The sequence below is a fragment of the Triticum dicoccoides genome, chromosome 4A (genome assembly GCF_002162155.2).
Source record: "Triticum dicoccoides isolate Atlit2015 ecotype Zavitan chromosome 4A, WEW_v2.0, whole genome shotgun sequence".
In the NCBI taxonomy this organism is placed as follows: domain Eukaryota; kingdom Viridiplantae; phylum Streptophyta; class Magnoliopsida; order Poales; family Poaceae; genus Triticum; species Triticum dicoccoides.
Genome location: NC_041386.1, coordinates 517,782,207 through 517,802,101, shown reverse-complemented (window position 1 = coordinate 517,802,101; position 19,895 = coordinate 517,782,207). Strand labels below are relative to the sequence as shown.

The 19,895-nt window shown below is 44.0% G+C and overlaps 2 protein-coding genes across 2 annotated transcripts; both read left to right on the top strand.

The window, feature by feature from the left end:
- Window positions 1-1,423: 1,423 nt before the first annotated feature.
- On the top strand, window positions 1,424-5,537 carry LOC119286492 (aldehyde dehydrogenase family 3 member H1-like). Its single transcript, XM_037565876.1, has 10 exons — window positions 1,424-1,881; window positions 2,788-2,856; window positions 2,970-3,066; window positions 3,650-3,856; window positions 3,941-4,056; window positions 4,138-4,242; window positions 4,338-4,510; window positions 4,609-4,699; window positions 4,804-4,953; window positions 5,031-5,537. The coding sequence occupies exons 1-10, from the start codon at window positions 1,690-1,692 to the stop codon at window positions 5,274-5,276; spliced, it is 1,446 nt and encodes a 481-aa protein (XP_037421773.1). The 5' UTR covers window positions 1,424-1,689; the 3' UTR covers window positions 5,277-5,537.
- Window positions 5,538-13,462: 7,925 nt separating this feature from the next.
- On the top strand, window positions 13,463-16,337 carry LOC119289041. The gene is made up of 5 exons (XM_037568478.1): window positions 13,463-13,577; window positions 14,291-14,470; window positions 14,548-14,601; window positions 14,680-14,817; window positions 15,938-16,337. Exons 1-5 carry the CDS (start codon window positions 13,539-13,541, stop codon window positions 16,301-16,303), a joined length of 777 nt encoding a protein of 258 aa, XP_037424375.1. The 5' UTR covers window positions 13,463-13,538; the 3' UTR covers window positions 16,304-16,337.
- Window positions 16,338-19,895: the final 3,558 nt, after the last annotated feature.

Here is a 19,895-nt window from a genome sequence, read left to right as displayed (position 1 = left end):
AAAGCAAGCCCAAGACACCCAACAACAAGCCGGGGTAGCCAACTTCCGGGAATGACCACATTAGGCAACAACTGCTCCACCTAGCCTGCACTTGAAAAGCCGGAACATCAAGCCATCGCATCCCACGCGTGTCGTACTAGTTCTATATGCGCATGCCTTTTACAACACGTGGTGGGGATGCAGGCGTGCCAGTGGAGTGACAAGACGCAGGGGGCCTGAGTCACCCCCAATATTCACCGCATGGTGTATTTCCGTAAGGGTACATGTCGCACCCAGGCCAAGTGACACAGTTTAGCGACAGTGACAAGACAGGCGTTCGTTCCTTGAGACTAGAAGACGACACTTCATCGAGTCTTTATTGCCAATGGCTACCTCAACGGATCTATTGTGGTAAGCCCTTAATCTATAAAAGGAGGGCCTGGACTATGGTGGTGGTGGTGGTGGTGGTGGTGGTGGTGGGGGGGGGGTGATCTTTCAACCCCGTCTGCATTTACCTCAGAGAAGGATTGGACACTTGGTAAATTGCAAGTAGGAGCAAGACACACAACACCTCCCCGTTCCGGGAAGGAATTATAGCTCACTATCCAACATATCAACAAACACAAGACAGGAATAGGATATTATGCAGCCATGTGGCCTGAATTTGGGTAGATCGTAATGTGCTTTACTCTTTCCCATACTAATCCACACTCTGCGCCTCTCCACGAGTCGGCAAAAGGACCCTCTATGTCCTTCTACATGCGTGCAACGACATTCTCCTTTTCAAAATACTCGTTTTAGATTTATCTAGATATGAATGTATCTAACACTAAAACATGTTTAGATACATTCCTATTTAGACAAATGTAAGACAAATAAAATGATAATAGTATGTCAACTCATGGCCCTGGGTGTATCTTGGAATACGTAAACAATGGCTACTGCGGTAAGCAAATGTTTCTTTAAGAGCAAGATGGCTGCTTAAGTTAGTCTGATCCGTAAGCAACAACCGATCGAGTGATTAATTGTTTTCATTTATGTGTAATTTTTTATTTAGAATCCTTTTATGTTGGATTAAGCCTTGCCAGAATGGGAGAACGCTTGTGTCGGTATTGATGTTAAAAAAAGAAGAATGGGAGACAAACTGCACGCCATATCGCACCATTCACTCGTTCAGCCGCGTGGATCGACTCGTGTTGGGTGCACGTAGTCAAAGAAAGAAGGAGATGGGGTACGAGATACGATACGAGCCAACAAAACTCGCAGCATGTCGCCCGCGCCTCGATGCCTCCGGCGGCTTCCTGCGATCCTGTCTGCGTCACCCGCAAGATTCCAACCAACAGATTAGATATCTAGACATAGTGGTATAGATGGAGAAAAAAGTCTAAACAGATCTCATCGGCCCGCCGGCCGGTGGAGAAGATATCAACAGTTTGATGGTTGTATCTCCCTTTTATTATCTTCCAATTCTAATAATCTGGCGATCCTGTTTTTCAAACCAACGCAAGAAACCAATCAGGGCGTATATATAGGGATAGGGAAGGGTCCAACTCCATCCCCGTCTCCATCTCCGTCCCTGGGTCGGGTGCACACTTCTCTCCCACCCCCATCTCTCCCTCCCTCCCCTGTTCCTCGCCTTATCTCCATTGCCGCCTGCTGCTTCAGCTTGGGCTTAGCTAGCCAGGGAACGAGGAGGAGCGGGTTGTTGTCATGGCGGCGTCGGCGGCGGCGGTGATGGAGGAGCTGCGGGGCAGCTTCAGGGAGGGGCGGACGCGGCCGGCCGAGTGGCGGACGGCGCAGCTCAGGGCGCTCGTCAGGATGATCGAGGAGAAGGAGGACGACATCAGCGACGCGCTCCACGCCGACCTCGCCAAGCCGCGCATGGAGGCCTACCTCCACGAGGTATGTCGCAGCTCCATCTCCGTGCCGAATCTTCAAGTTGACTCCAGCAGGATAGGATGATTCTTGGGTTGGTAAGAACTGGACTGGAATTCCAGCTCTGTTTGCATGATTTTCTCTTCCTCCCCGTGCCCGTGCGTGATTGCATCCGGTTTTATAAATCCATGGAAGTAAATTTGATGAGAGCTTTGCCGGCGCTGGATCAGTCGCCCCGAGTTCCTTCGCCTTGACTTTCTCCGTATCTGATCTTCAACGGATCAGTAAAGTTCTTCCCATTAATTGTTCGTCTTGTACAGATACTCCTCACAACTCACAAGATTCGTTTTGTCTTTGGACCATCTTTCCTGCTCCTCGGCCGAATTGGCTCAATCATGCTACTCGGTTAATCGAAACCGTGGCGGGGTTGTCGGCCAGCGGTGCCTTTGGGAAAGTTAGGCGTGTTAGTCCCTTTCCTCGCAACTCTCGGAAAGGGTTGCGTGCCAAATAAATAAATAAATGATTACTCCTCCATTGCCGGCGGCGTCCCTTCCAAGAAAACCCTCGCTTTGTTTGCTCCGGGGTCAGACGAAGTCTGCAAATTTTCAGTTTGGGCAGCAGATGCAACTTGCATCAGTTTGTACTGCATGCTCATCTTTTTCCTCTTTTTGCGAAAAAAGGCTTTCGTTGAAATATCATATTTGTCCGAGGCAGGGGTTCCTAAGCTGGCCAGTCACAGTCTGTAGTTACTGAAGCATTGCTGTTACTATCAAGCTAGGACTAGGAAATGCCACACTAGTCAAATTTGGTGATTGCAATCTGTAAAGCAACAGAAATAAATGAACAGAGAAGCCTGATTGCTTCACAACACGTTTTTGCCGATCTAGTAACTGATGACCACATGTTGTTGACATCTGTCTGTTCATGACTCAGATATCGCTGGCGAAAGGGGCGTGTATGTTTGCCCTCAAGGGGCTCAAGAATTGGATGAAGCCCGACAAGGTAGGGAAATCCATTCTCCACATACTACTGATTACACCTTTTTGTAAATAAAAATCCATTGATTTTGCTGATATGGGATGTGTGACCTTTACTACTTTTTATATATATTCCAGGTACCTTCTGCCATAACTACATTCCCATCCACTGCTCAAATCGTGCCGGAGCCCCTGGGTGTCGTTCTCGTCATATCAGCCTGGAACTATCCTTTCTGTAAGTCAATGGCATTGAACATAGTACGTACTGTGCTATGTAGCGAGACAGTTGAGTAGGGATTTAATCCATGCAATTTGTGTGGGAGAGGCTACGAGGATACACTAGTTAACCATTGATTAAATCTGTTGCCTGATGGTGCTGGAGGATTATGGCATGAGTTTGATATGCTCCCGTGTCCCGCGCGCAAGGATTGGCTACATGCCAATCTGTTTCGCCAATCTGTTTCATAGTTGGTACCTTTCGTTTTCGTCAAACAAACATCGATTTCTGCAGTTATGCTCTAACGCAATCTTATGCCACAAGTCCTGATTTTTATTTTCAACACATGCGCATTACGACGGCAGGTTTCGACAGTCTTAATTATGGCACCATTACATTTTTGGCGACCAAAAACAAAATTTTAGTTATTATTTTACCATCTAAACACTTAATATCTTGGGACTGGTGCTTTCGACCAGTTGAATTTGGTTAGAAAAATTGTAGATTAGTTTCCCCCTTCTGTATTGAGTATTTTTTCCTTGTTAGATTCCTGGATGATCGCTCGATATTAAGATGACTAATAATCTCACCTTCGTTGTAGTGCTATCCATCGAGCCTGTCATTGGAGCAATTGCTGCTGGGAATGCTGTTGTGCTGAAGCCATCAGAACTTGCGCCAGCAACATCGTCATTGTTCGCGAAGCTGCTACCAGAGTACGTCGATAGCTCGTGTATAAAAGTTGTGGAGGGAGGTGTCACTGAAACAGGTGCACTCTTACAACAAAAATGGGATAAGATCTTCTACACAGGTTAAGTTCTTACCTGTCAAATAGTTTCTGCTTCTTCAATTAATGTTATGTTCCTAATAGTGCGCGTGTTCATTTGAACTGCAGGAAATGGTAATGTAGCCCGCGTAGTGTTGGCAGCAGCTGCGAAGCATCTAACCCCTGTTGCTCTGGAGCTCGGTGGAAAATGCCCTGTTATTGTTGACTCTAACGTCGATCTGCATGTAAGCGATATCTAAAAATATTGTCAACTCTTACAAAAAAAAGTAGTCTTTTGGTTTTCTTAACAGAGATTTTCCTTCAAGGTTGCTGCTAAGAGGATTGCTGTTGGTAAATGGGGCTGTAACAATGGCCAGGCATGCATTGCTCCCGATTACATCATAACGACAAAAGCTTTCGTTACAGAACTGGTATCTACACTACTATTATAACTACCAGCCAGATAATTGCTTCTGCCTACTGAAGTTCTATACATTTACTTATCTACGAAATAAACTTTCTACAGGTCGACTCTTTGAAAAGAGTCTTGGAAAGGTTCTATGGGGAGGATCCGTTGCAATCGGCGGACCTGTCTCGTATTGTGAGTATTAGCCATTTCGAACGATTAGCGAAGTTGATAGAGGACAAGGAAGTTGCCACCAAGATTCAGCTCGGTGGTCAGACAGATCAGGAGCAACTGTGAGAACTCTTTATAGCGTGAACTTTCAGTCACAAACTCACAGTTGGGTTTTGGAAGGTGTTTGATTGAGCGCTAACTTTTGTTTCTTATGTCGCAGAAAAATAGCTCCTACGGTGTTGGTAGATGTTCCTCTTGATACAGAACTTATGACAGGGGAAATATTTGGCCCCATGCTTCCAATTATAACGGTTGGTACTCCTGCCTTGATTTTCCTACAGTGCATGAAGTCTGCATGACAGTATTCAGAATTAAACCTAACTCTGTTTGGATTCCTTTTAACTATGGTTGTCAGGTCGACAAGATTGAAGAAAGCATCACACACATCAACGCCGGGGCGAAGCCACTGGCGGCCTACCTCTTCACCAAGGACAAGAAACTGCAACAAGATTTCGTCTCAAACGTCTCGGCAGGAGGCATGCTCGTCAACGACGTCGCCCTACACGTAACTGCTCATGAACTCTGTGAATCAATCTTCTGTACCAAAAACATGCTTCCTCCTGAACACATCACATTTTACAGCTGACGAACCCACATTTGCCGTTCGGTGGCGTGGGCGACAGCGGCACGGGGTCGTACCATGGCAAGTTCAGCTTCGACTGCTTCACCCACAGAAAGGCAGTGCTGATCCGCGGGTTCGGTGGCGAGGCGAACGCAAGGTACCCACCCTACACGGCAGAGAAACAGAGGATCTTGAGGGGCCTCATCAAGGGCAGCTTCTTTGCGCTGATCCTTGCGCTCCTGGGGTTCCCAAGGGAGAAGCGTTAGCTGAGTTGAGTTCCCTCCCTTCTCCAGTACAGCATAGCAGGATTGTTCATGTTCATGAGGGTGATGTGCAGGACTGGTGATGTGGTGCACTTCTGCACTGTGAAGCGCCAGTGCGCGAGTGTGTTCAACAGGTGTAAAATATGGGACTATCATCGGATTTCTGGATGTAATTTAATTTTACATAAATAAACCTGGTTTGCTACTTACTCCAGCGTGAAGGATGAAGAGGATTACGCCCTGCTTAAAAAATTGCAAGAATTATCTGTAATGTTCATCATTTCATTGCATTGTGAGACTAGCTGCATTTGTTAATTAAGAGAGTTTAGAACAAGCTTGACAGCCCGAAGGACCGGTTGCACAAAAGCCTACTCCCCGGCATAATATTACACAAATGAGTTACTCCCGTCAAACCCCAATTCTTCGCCTCGCATCGGATTTTTGACCCTTATTGTTGAAGATCCTCGCATTGTGTTCATTCCAAATCTCTCAAGCCACAAGCATGTTGACCGAAGCCATAGCCTTTTGGCGAGCGAGGCCATCATGCACAGTGCCGTACCACCAAGATTTGACGCCCGGGAAGCCATGCCAAACGTCCTTGTAACCATGCACCCCCACCCTAATGGAGAATCTGAACTTGAAGAGGAGGTGTTGCGCCGACTCCAATAATGTTACGAAGTGGGCAATTGCCGCAATTTGGCCAGCCAAAAAAACTTACACTTGGGCGGCGCCCAATTCTTCCAGATTGTGGTCTTGAAGCTCCTTGTCGTGGCACCAATGAGGTGCTACCTATATGCCAAGGCCATGGAATAGCGACCCAAGGCAGTTAACTTTCAAGTAATGGTGTCAGCTATCATGAAGATGGGACAGAAGTGTCCAAAGCAAAGTGAATTACTGGATGTGCACCACCGTGGGTCCATTTGACAAACTGATTTGGTCCACCCAGGCTCCGTTCTGGATAGCTTTCCTCACACATCATTTGGCTTTTGGATATGTCAATAATAAGAGATACACTGTGCTTTGGCCTTAGTCCTCCAGCCAAGCCAATTCTGAGAAGCTCGCCTTGTTTCCATCTCCAACGGCGAGCTTAGTAAGCCCATGAAACACATCCATATCCTCCCCATCGCATGGGTTCTGGTGCCAACCCACGTTTTTGCCGGCGCTTCCCGTTAAAGCCATGACCATCCCAGGTGGAGCGGCGAGCAACTTGTCAAGGTGCAAGATCCCAAGGTTTTCAAAGTTGACAGGGCGGCACACCGCCATCCAAATAACTTTGCACTTGGCACCGGAGACCTTGTTGGAGCCGGCCCAAAAGAATGCCCTACAGATCTTGTTAATGGCTTGTAACATCTCCACCGTTATGACGAGCGGTGTGGTGTGGTAGATTGTGATGGTGATGAGGGCCAACTTGACCTTGGCAGTGTGGCCCGCCGTTGTGTAGTGTTTTCCTTAGGGGGTGGGGGCAACTTGCCAACGAATTGGTCCTCGAGATGCTGGAATTGGATCCGCATTAGCCGCTTGACCGATAGGGGTAGCCCGTGGCGCATTGGAAAGGTCAATCTCACAACCGGGAGGGTTTGCATGATATCGTCAACATCCAAGCCACCGCAAAGAAGGTTTTTTGGAAGTTCGTAACAAGCCTGATGACCTCCTCAAAGCTCTGGAGAATGTTGGAGACTGTCCGAATGTCTTCTTTGGTAGGCACAACAAAAATGGCAGGGTCATCCGCTTGGAGCGAAGTCGGAAATTTCCCACCCTCCCTCCCAAGTCGTGGAATAGTCCCTACTCGGTGGCCAGCTGAAGCACTCATTGGAGGTGGTCGATGGCGACGGCGAAGAGCAACTGGAGAGGTTCTCCGTGCCAGAGGTCGCGGCTGTGCCTTCTTCAGGGACACCATTGGGAAGGACACGACATGTTTCGGCAAGAGAAGGGCGGCAATCCAGTCGTGGTACCTCAGGGGGAACCCACACGTCTAAAGAAGGCCAAAGATGTAGTTCCAATGCATGAAGTAGAACACCTTCTCGATGTCAAGATTTAGGAGAAGAGGCAGTTTCTTTCGCCTATGGAGCCAACACACACAGTTCCTCACAAACATGAAGTTGTCTTGGATGCTCCGACATTTGAGGAAGACACTTTGCGCATTGGAGACCAAGTCATTCATGTGTGGAGCAAGCCTTTGCCCTCGTTCGGTAGGAGGACAATGTTCACCGAATCAAACCATTGAAAGTGAGTTGTTTGCATATTATAGAAGTGGTTGATGACCCTCATAACATCCTCCTTGATACTATCCCAACAACTTTGGAAGAACTCCATGGTGAACCCATCCGGGACTGGCACCTTATGAGAGAGGAGATTGTTGATGGCAGTCTTGACCTCTTCTTCCGAGAAAGGGTCATTGACACCGTGTAGGTTTTCCGGGGGAGGTTGAAAGCTTTCTAGTTTAAGTATAAATGTGAGGTGACCCATCCACTATGTGGCGCAATATATGGATGAAAGTTTTGGTGCCTTCCATTGACGCTAAGATGGAAGAATCTCATGTTTGCATTCCCCCTAGTGCAAATTATTGATGCAAGCACATTATTTCTTCCTAGCCCTCTCGAGCACCGCAAGGGCGATGAAATGCCGCTTCAACCTTGTCCTAATATCTCTCTCGGCCAGTGAGACTAGTTGTTGCTCCATAGCAATATCAAATGGAAGGATGACCTCAAGGTCCATGTGTAGCTAGACCTTGTGGTTGGAGAAGATAGACTCACTCCACAGCTTATGGCGCCAAACCATGCACTACAATTTGTGGAACAGACGCTCGCAAGGCTCGGTGTGGACAGCTGGCTCGTTCCACGTGTTCTGCACAAACCTCAGAGAACCATGACATGTGTAGCCAGAAGATCTCGAATCTGAAGGATCAAGGTCTCTTCGGACACAGTTGCTAGCAATAAGTAAGGGCAGTGGTCCAAGAGGGATGAAGAGAGCGCGTGCATGATGTGATCACCAAATATTCAGCCGAGGATGGTTGATGTTGTTGTTATTCTTGTCCCGAGCATGGCGAATTTAGTTGAAGTCGCCAAGGGCGAGCCACCTCTCGCCTTGAGCTGGATTTAGAGCCCAGATTTCCGCAAATAACTCATCTTTTCTTGAGTTGCCAGCCCGCCATGTTGGGGGAACTAATTAAGCTTTGCAATGTAAAGAAACCTTGATGCAGTACGAGTTTCTTGTCGATTGGTAGTTTCTCATTCCGAAAACTTATGCGATCAGACATTGAATTCTCATATTTTCACGGATAATGACTTCCGTTTCTTACCAGATAAGCAAGGATATTAATACCAAGCAAAATATTAGTTCCATCTCTTAACTAAAAGATATGCAAATTTTGTTCAATACTACATTACTACTTATCATATATATAAATAGATTCCTTGATTAAAAGATATGCAAAGATATCTTATGCACATTGGATTCTAATGTTTATATCAAACAGTAAATTTGTGTGTTTCTTAAAAGACTAGGTAATTGACCGTGCGTTGCAACATGGCACAAATATTCTAATAGTTTAGTACAATCATGGCAAATATATACCTTTACAATCCTCATGCACATCTTGCCGAATCATGTCTTGTTTATAAACATTTATCTAGAAAGCAAATATAAGATGTAATGCATCCTTTGGTCCCATTTTATATGCACAGAATATGAACGGGCAATGAAACCCCAAGATTGAGTTCTAATCCCTCTATAACAAGATATTTTTTGACACTATGACAATGTCAAAAAATGTCTTATATTACGTTACAGAGGGAATAGTTGCTTGTGTTTTTCGAACACCCGCACATACATAATCATATTGTCGTCTACCTCGCTTGGGAGATGAAGTGTATTGTATGTCTAATTTGCAAGTGAAACGGCTATTACCTGCACAGGAGACGTCATATTAAATTTCTTATCTACAAAAATAATGAAAGATGCATGCAATGATCACTCTAAATGTTGTGTTTGTGTCGAATATTTTGTACTAGTTGGGTTACGCTTGGACTTGGTGTTGTAGTGTGGGTAGGATACTTGTAGTGTCGGAGTCGGACACGTTGTACCCTTGGCCTCTTATATATATGAGGAGGCACCCCACGTTGTAACCCATAACGACTAGATAGCGACAGGCTCGCAAGGGGGTGCCGGCGGCTTGTGCCGGCGCCCAGGTGGCCGGTGTTGCGGTATCTCGGGGAGGAGCGCCCGTAGTCATTGCCCCGGGGAGTAGGCGAGTTCGCCGAACCTCGTTAACAAATCTCGGTGTCGTCGTTGTCTGTGATTGCTTGTTCCTCAGTGGATCGACCGCGTACCTCAGATTTATTCTAACAAGTGGTATCATGAGCAAGGTTACGGAGAGGTTGTTGTGCGTTGATCCAGAGGAAGGCCATTGTTGAGCTCGTTGCGTATACCACGGTTCGACTTATTCGATGGGATCTCGCCGAGATCGGAAAGCATCACGCGGAGGCAGCAGCAGCGGCTCGGACAGGAAAGGCGTGCAGCCGTGCAACGATGGAAGTCCAAGGCATAGACGCGTGTGAGGCCAGTGAATCTAGCCGAGCCGACCGAGTCGGGCGCACGCGTGCGGCCCAGGGACTCCAAGACGTGCGCACGGGCTTGAGCCAGGCGTGTAGCAGTCCAGCGCGTTGCGTGCAGGCCATAAGCTACCGAGATTGTTTTGGAAACAAAAGGGACCGAGTCCTGGAAGAAGTCGTCTTCGAGCCGGACAGCTGCACCCATGCACGCACATGTTAAAAGCAGCAGCGGCTGGACGCAAAGAGGTAGATCGAGATTCAGCGGAAGAAAAAGCCATCGCTGATTGCATCCATTGGAAAGCAAGGGCTTAGGCAAAGCAAGTTCGCTAGCATCCGGGAAGTTGGGCCAAGACAGGAGCACTTCACGTGAAGACCAACTAGCTAGATTGCTAGTAGTAGACAGAGGTTTTGTTCTTGTACTTGGGGATCACGGGAAGACTGCTCGGTTATTTTTTTCGCAGGGTCAGCCATACAAAGAACCATGGCGCCATCGGGTACCAGGTTTGAGGTGGAGAAGTTCAACGAAACTGAAAGCTTTGGGTTATGGCAGACAAGGGTGAAAGATTTGTTGGCACAACAAGGATGCTTGAAGGCGTTGTTGAAGGAAGCCAAGCCAGCTAAGATGGAGGCGGATGACTGGGAGGAGTTACAGTTGAAAGCAGCCGGGACAATACGGTTGTGTCTGTCGGACCAGGTTATTTATCATGTGATGGATGAGAATTCCGTTGTGATCGGGATAAGAAGGCCATGAGAATCATAGACTATACTTCTTGTGGAGTATATGAACGCCTTTAATCAAGTCGTGACGGATCTAGCACGCTTGGGTGCAACGGTTGACGACGAGGATAGGGCAATTCTGCTTCTTTGTTCATTGCCATCATCCTATGAGCACTTGATCACTACTTTGACGCACGGCAAGGAGACCGTCAAGAATGAGGATATTACTGCGGCATTGCTATCTTATGATATGAGAAAGAAGAACGCGGTGGAAGTCTCTCATGGTGAAGGTTTGCTAGTCAAGGGTGAGCAGTGGCGGAAGGGATATGAGGCTGGGAAGAACAAGAAAAAGAAAAAGAATATACAGTGTCACAAGTGTAAGCAGTGGGGACATATGAGAAAGGACTGTCCAGAACTCAATGGTGGGGCAAGTGCTAATAAGGCAACTCATGATGATGACTCAGACAGCAGTAGTGATGTTCTCATAGTATCAGACAGGCGGTCAACCAAAGGTGAAGCGTGGATGTTGGATTCAGCTTGCTCTTTTCATGCGACACCCAACAGGGAGTGGTTCTCTTCGTACAAGTCTGGTGAGTTTGGTTTAGCCTATGTGGGCGATGACACAGGTTATCGTGTTGCTGGAGTAGGTGACATCAAAATCAAGATGTTTGACGGAGTTGAGCGGATGCTTCGGGGAGTCAAGCATGTGCCAGGGCTAAGGAGAAATCTAATTTCACTTGGTGTTCTTCATGATGATGGTATGGTATTCCGTTGTGATCGGGATAAGAAGGCCATGAGAATCATAGAAGATGAGGTGACCGTGATGATTGGAGAGAGGACGGCTTCGCATCTTTACAAGTTGCAAGGGAGCACTATTGCAGGTGGAGTCACGGAGACTGGAGTTGCGGGAGTAGCAGCGGGGTCTCACGGCGGCGGCGGGTCTGGGGCAGACTCGTCGAGTAGCTCTCAGTAAGCTACGAAGAAGACAACACAAGTCCGGAGTACATGGAAGTTTGACGCATGGACAAATTCAAGGTGGTGGAGAATATTCGCCAAGGTGGAGTTTGTTGTGTTTGTGTCGAATATTTTGTACTAGTTGGGTTACGCTTGGACTTGGTGTTGTAGTGTGGGTAGGATACTTGTAGTGTCGGAGTCGGACACGTTGTACCCTTGGCCTCTTATATATGAGGAGGCACCCCACGTTGTAAGCCATGACGACTAGATAGCGACAGGCTCGCAAGAGGGTGCCGGCGGTTTGTGCCGGCGCCCAGGTGGTCGGTGTTGCGGTATCTCGGGGAGGAGCGCCCGTAGTCATTGCTTCGGGGAGTAGGCGAGTTCGCCGAACCTCGTTAACAAATCTCGGCGTCGTCGTTGTCTGTGATTGCTTGTTCCTCGGTGGATCGACCGCGTACCTCAGATTTATTCTAACACTAAATACAGAGTAGTACAACATGATCTTATGTAGTGCAGCTTCCACCCATGTCACCTCGCTTTTCCACGACGATCGAGTCTCTAGAGATGAAATCCCATCAGCAGTGCCCATGGCATATGATCACAAAATACAAGTTATACGTTAACATATATCAACATACTGGAATGTATGAAAATCTGGAGATTAGTGCATGCCTTGAATCATTGAATGTCTTGAGCTTGTACTCCTTAACTGTTTCACCACCTGAATCTGTGCTTCCCCTTTATAATTTCTCATGTGCAACATCAACATGATCTGAGAAAATAAGCACTGTCCACTACCACAGGATTGTTATTATCTGAATTCTAATTGGAGTCACATGCTCTCGCTGTCCTGTCTTGCTCTTGCAGCAGTAGCTGCTGCTGCCGCCTTTTTATTGGTGATCTCTCTGCTTTGTTACCACGCATAAGCGCAATTAGAAAGCTGATGTGCCGGTTGCTAATGCACGTACGCGAATGCAAGGAGCTCACCTCTCAGCGGGTGCTACGGACATGGCGGGCGGCCGTGGCGCAGCATCTTGAGAAGGACGGTCTTGAGGTGCGGTACACCGGTGAGCCCGTCCCGGTTGCCGTCCGGTCGCTCGCGCCTACAGATGAAACATGCCCACAACGATCGGCCATAGGGATAAGAAAGAGATATATGAATCACGTTTTCAGAAAATCCAAATGGAGAGTGCATGTGCAGGGCCGTTGATGGGGAGTGAGAGCAGCCTAGAGATTTCTTTCCTTATTTTCCGCGGATCTCAATAATTTCTTCCTGCATGCCACACGCGGTCTTCGAAATTATCTTCCATACATGCATCCGATTGCTTCCTTCTGATTTGTTTACCGATTGGATGAAAGAAGAAAGTAAATTGATGACCTTTATTGAGTTTATTGCATTACCAAAGAGAATATTCATTACCATACATGTACTCATCACGTTTGTATTACCAAACAAAAGATTGGTTACCATACATAAATTATTTGGTTGCCAAAAATATAGTGGGTCCGTCCAGCCAGATGTGAATAAAATCGGCAAATAGGGAACCAACAGGAAGAAAACCGATGGAGGAAGGAAAGAAAATCGGTGGTGGGGTGGGGGTTTGTACGAGAGAAGGATGGAGGAAGGGTGGTACGTTTCTTTTAGGTAGTAGATAGAGAAGTAGAGATAGAGATATGTAATGATTATTTTAGCCCCATATATTTATTCCATTATTAGAAGATATTACATATTAAATAGGCAAATATTACTCAATTATTATTTTCCTAACAAAGCAGGTACACATATCTGCCTTGTGTTTAAGTTCGCTCTACGCACAACATTTTCTTATTCCTACTTGTTATTTTAGTGGTATACTCTATCTCAAACATGGCGGTACTTTTTTGTCCGAAAATGACACATTTTGTGTCCTTTCTTCCACTAATGTTTGTTGTTTTTGTGCATCATGTCTCCACAACACCAAGCTATGATGAATATCCTAGGAAGGTACTACAACATAGAGGAATTTCATCCTTGAACAGTAGCTCCCAGCTGCTAGATGCTGAAATGATGTCAATCCGGCCAAGACCGAGACAAGTTGTGCATGTAAGCTTCTATTTCTCTTTCTTATTTTTTTTGTACAAATTTTCTCCATGGGTATGCAGATTTACATAACGCATGTCATACCAAGAAGATTATACTATATACTATAGATGAATCCTACAGTGACTCGTATCGGTCTTTTTGCACCAAACGTGTATCGAGCATTTACTTGCGGCATATGTATGGCCCCTATTTCTGGTCAAATCTGTATGATTTCTTTAAAGTTAATATCATATTCTGTTGCTTTAGTTTAAGCCCTTCTGAGGATTTTTGGATTTTTCATAGAACTTTGCTTTGGTACACACCCCTACAAAAGTTTACAGATTTCGATGCAGATTAAAGGTGAAGATTAGAAGGTATCACTTCAACAAAAAAGAGGATAATATAGTCTTTTTTATCCAAATCAATCTATTCAATATGTTTAATCTCCAAGGTAATATGGTGATAGCCTTTTTAAATAACTTAAGATTCATGCAAACTTTTAAGGGGATGTACCAAAGCAAAACTCTTTTTCATATAGTAATAAAGTTGTACATAATAGTTTTTTTTGGTCAATTCTATTTTGTTGTGATATAGTTTTGGATACATGGATTCGTAATTTCTTACAACTTTATATTCCTATTCATAAAGGTTGGGCCTACAAAATATACAAGTTAAATTTATCAATATATGTGCATGCACCTAGGTTAAACTAACTTAAAAGTGATTATATGCAGCTTGCAGCATATGAATCGTACCAAGCCGCTGGAAACCAATATACTGGTGCTATGGCCACTTTTGATGTCTATGGTTTTCCAAACTTGGTCAAGGGTGAATCAAGTTCAGCCCAAATCTGGGTAATAAATAAAGGAAATGGTGAAAGCGACAACGTCAACAAAATTATGTCTGGATGGGAGGTTCTGAATAATATTATCACAACTTTAACATATGCGATCACTATTAGCAGCAATAAATTAACTAATTTCTGTAACAGGTCAATCCAGACATCTATGGTGATAGCAAAACACATTTTTTCGTATTTTGGACGGTACTGCGCTAAATCTGCTCCATGTCTACTTAAATGTGTGTGTTTAATATGTCTATAATGTTGTAAATTTACTGGTAGGCTGATGGGGAGGATGAGACCGGATGCTATAACTTGAATTGTCTAGGCTTTGTGCCTGTAAATGGGGCTCCTATTACGCCGGGAGATAGCCTAGAGCTACCACATGGGCAAACGAGAATCTCACTCAAGATATATAAGGTATGATTCAGACAACCCACTGTTCAAATAAAATGTACTCATGTTGTAGAAAGGCTTTGCTCCTGGTAGCATTTTCTACCTATGTAGCACTAGTGTTGATAGAAAAATGCTTCTACTTCAAACTTCTTTTTTTGCGGGTGAATGAAAGATTTTATTTCATCAATCAGGACAAAAGTCATTCTTACAAATATCAGGGACGTCTCCTGGTCCCGAACCCAACCACACCATAATGCGACCTTCTGTCCGTCCAAAGGAGGCCAGATAATGGCTTGCACCATTATGTTCCCTACCAACATGAGATAGCTTGAACATTCTTCCATCCCTCAAAAGCCTTTGAATTTGATCAACCAACATGGTATAGCGAGACCGGTCCCTGCCCGGGCCATTAATCATGTTAAGAGCGACAAGGCAGCCCGTCTCTACTTCTATCGGCATCTCCGCCCATTGTAGGGCAAGGTTGATGCCCTCCATGCAAGCTGAGAGCTCAACCTTCAATGGTTCTGTACATGTGCGCAACTCTCTACAGGATGAGAAAATGATGTCACCGGTGGAGACTTGAGCTGCCAAAAAAAAATCGGCTTCTTTTTCTAAGAGGAATTTATTTGGCTTCTTTTTATGAGGGATTTCTTTGTCTTCAAATTCATGGAATGTGTGTGCTACTGTTCATTTGTTTGGGCCATTGTGACAAGTACAGTTAGCACAATGAATTTATATAAATATTTAGTATATTTTTTTACGGTCATTGTTTACTTGCATTTTTTTCTATACACGGTTTAGACTGTCCTTTCTTGGTAATTTCAAATGAATGCCTCATCTGGCTAACTCAATAAAAATATTATATGGCACCTCTAAACCAAGAGGATATGTTTTAAATGGCTGCTAGCTAAATAAAGATATAAAGATAGAATATATTTTTAACAAAAACTGAACATGCTGGATAAAACATGGGAGTTCCTTTCGGTACAGCTTGCATTATGAATTAGAAAGCTAAGATTTGACAAATTAAATCATATGGATTATTTTTTATTGTAATGTTTTAAACTTGGTATTGTACTTTAACATATTTTGCTCTCTGTAATACAACTGTTCTGATAAAAAAAACTCTACATTTGTGTTGCAGAGTAGAGACGATGGAGATTGGTGGTTGTACTACGGAAATGATAACATTGGTCTTACTAGGGTGGGATATTGGCCAAAGGATCTTTTTACCACCCTGTCAGGCCATGCCACAGTTATAGCATGGGGTGGAATGACCACGTCTTACGAAGGACGTTCTAGTCCTCCGATGGGCAATGGGAAATGGGCTGGAAGAGAATCAGCAACAGTTCGAAATATTCAGTATGTTGATACAAGTGGTGGAGGTTATGACCCCCCTACATGGCCTGCTGGTCTCCATATTGTTGAAACACACAGAAACTGCTATCGTGCTACCACTTTTGGTGATGGCATGTTCCACTATGGGGGTCCGGGTGGTTGTGTTCGTTAACTCGTTAATTAGCCCATGTTTTAGTGTTCTTGAAAGAATTGATGAGGTGAATTATATGTTCAATATAACTTGCTTAATGTACTTCCGATCAGTTTGATCCTTCTGAGAATTAGTTTTCCTAGATGGCAAAGGATTCAATCACTATGGCAGTTAACACTGGATATATACTAATCTATCCACACTATATAAATAGATCCATCCATAAGGTACAGGTTCATAACTGGTCACAGCTCACCTTTTGAACATTTTTAACCCAAAAGAAGGTTAACTTTTCATGGATTTCAGAGAAGCAAGCGAGTTCAACAAGGGTTACAATTTAACTCCTCGCAAAAAAGGGTTACAATTTAACTCAATGACCTCGTAAAGCTTCCCCTCGAAAAGCAAAAGGACCCGTAAAGCTTAACTCAAGTCCACAAATGCACTAGCACTGCATAAGGGTACAGAAAGATGTCACGATACAAAACCATAGTAATTTTCTAACTATTGTACATGGATTCCATAGAGCCACTAAACTTCTCCACCTTGTGAAGATCATTTTTGTAGAGTCCATATATTTTAGGGATAAGTATATTTTTCGTCCTCGAACTCTCATGAAAGTTTAGAAGTCGTCCCTCAACTCCAAAATCACTAAAATTCAGTTCCTTAACTATTCAAACCAGGTATGTTTCGTCCCTCAAAACGTTTAAGATCGTTTTGGTGCCCTGTTTTGACTAAAACAAGCCGCGTGGCCTGGTGGTAATTGTGCCACGGAAGTTGCTGGCCAAGCACGGCGGCAGCGATGGGGATTGGCCATGGGCTGCGGCGGCGGGCAATGAGGCGTGACTACGGCGGTGGTGACGGCGTGGTCTGGCAGGGCTAGGTAAGCACGACAGCTGCTACCTTGGCACAGCGGTGGCAATGGCGATTCAGGCGGGGGCGGCGATTCAGGTGGGGGTTCGACAGTTAATCCCTCGGCTGGCCAGCAGATGATGTTTGCTGTATGATGTACTGCATGTCCGACAGTTAATCCCTCGGCAGGAATTTACGCGCTAAGGAATGTGATGATGTTTGTTGTACTGATGTGTTTTAAAACTGCTGCTCTGTAATTTGGCCTATGTGATATGAAAATTTGGGTTTGCTTAGAGCATTTCCCTTGTTTGTCCACTTAGGTCATAATAGTTTGTCCAGTTTTTGGCATTTTTTGACATGTTTGTCTCAACTGGACGTAAACCAGGTAACTGGACAAAATACTAACTGAAGCGACGGCCAAAACCAGGCCACGTTGGCCCATTTTAGTCAAAGCAGGGCCACTTCATACGAAAACCACCTTAAACGTTTTGAGGGACGAAAAATATTCGGTTTGAATAGTTAAGAGACTGAGTTATACTGGTTTTAGAGTTGAGGGACGATTTCTAAATTTTCAGAAGAGTTCGAGGACGAAAAATATACTTTTTCCTATATTTTATTGTGAGGATCTGACAATAAAATATTCAGGTTGCCGGAAAATATGTGTGGTCCATAGTTTTGATTGACACTCTGCACATAATTACATAGTATTTGAATACTCTCTCACTCTCTCTCAACTTCTAACCTGCGGACAATTCAAAAAAAAAAAAACTAACCCGCGGAGCATTAAAAAATTCAATAAATGGTGTATTTATTATCTTAAAATGTAGCATCAAGTGGATACACAACACGATGGGCAACATCTGGCTTCTGCATAGTTAAAATGCACACAGTCAAACACAAAGAGTCTAATAAAAAAGAGTAAAAAAATACTACATATCGATAACAATAGAGACCTATAAAACCGACACCATGCCTATGTCCAAGGAGGTGGTGGATCAATCCAGAGATTATGCTGTAATACATGTTGGGAAAAAACCTCTCTAGCCACATGCTTCAACCGCATACACATTGCCTTGAACAACGATTGGTACTCCGCTCATTATAGAGTAGACCACGTACTAATCGAGTGCGTACAACGAAAAATAACCTCCAAAGGATAAGTATTTTTTTTCATTAAAGACCAAATCATTTCCACTAGCCAAATTAACTGTAGTAAGGCATATGCTCCCACCTTTATTAGCGCTTTAAACCTACTTGAGACATCGCCCAACCAATAATAAAAAAAGATTGGCAAGACTCGTAGGCGGGTACAGATTTAACGCCATTTGGATGATTGCCCACATAGAACCTGAAAGATTGCATTGGAAAAAGAAGTGTTTGATTGTTCTTGTCATGAGTATAAAAACTACATTTTTCTTACTTCCTGACCAGCTATGATGTGTGAGGTTGTCTTTGGTCAGAGTATGTATCATCAGCATATTGCAGAATAGAGAGGTCACCATCCATAAGGTGTGGCACTACTCCTAAAATCTAACTGTCGTGCTTGGCACGTTCAATCAGAATAGCCAACATGTGAACAACAATAAATAGCATTAGGGACATTGGGTCACACTATTGTAGTCCTTTTTTTGTGGGAAAGTAATGGCCTACATCATCAATGATTTTTATGACCAACTACCTCTAGCTATAAAATTTTGGATGCACGGGCGCCACTTATCAGAAAAACCTTTCAGGCTCAACGACTATTGAAGAAACGACTATTTGACCTTGTCATAGGCATTTTTAATGTTTTTCCGATGCATCTCGTAAGCGGTCATGTAGGATTACTACTCTATGGAGTATATTCTTTCCTTGCTTGAAAGCCATTTCGGGTGGCCAGATGACATGATCAGCAACCGAATTTAACCTATTAATAGCCACTTGGGTGAAAATTTGGAACCTCGCATTAAGAGGGCATATGGGTCTATATTGTTCAAGTTACATATCTTGTTCAAGTAATCTCAAAATAACAATGGTCAATCTTATTCAAGTTCCATATGGCTCTAGTTGACTCCACAAGTCCTTCTAGCTGGGTATGAAGTAACTTGTCTTTCTTCATCCCCTGAGCTCTTCAATTACACCCTCAAGCAGGTCAATGACACCGAGAGGGGTGCCTCAGAGCATCTTCAATTAGATTTGGCTAGTTTGGCTTCTCATGTTTTTGTTTTTGTTTCTTTTTCTGCATTCTATTGGCACTACTACTAGCAAAAGGGCCCGTGTGTTGCAACGGGAGAAAAAAACATAATATCCAATGGCCATGACCACATTTTGTTGCATCATCAAGATACACTATCACTCTCAATTTTGCGAAATCATGAATATTTCTTTAAACTCGTGAACATATTTGAAATCACGATATTTTTTCAAATTCGTGAACACTTTTACAAATAATCGGACATTTTTTCAATCCATGAACATTTTATAGTATTTGCACACATTTTTTTAAATTGTGAAGTTTTTTAAACAATTTTCTTGAATCGGCGAACATTTCTAGAATTGACTGTTTTCAAAATTGGCGAACAATTTTTTAAATTCACGAACACGTTTTTGATTTAACAAACATTTTTAGAATGCATGATCATTTTCTGAATCAGCAAACATTCTATGAATCAATAAACTATTTTGTAAGTCACGATTTTTTTTGAATTTTTAGGATAATTTGCAATTCATGTAATTTTTTTGTATTGGCGATTTTTTTCCCATTTTATTAACATTTTTTAATACA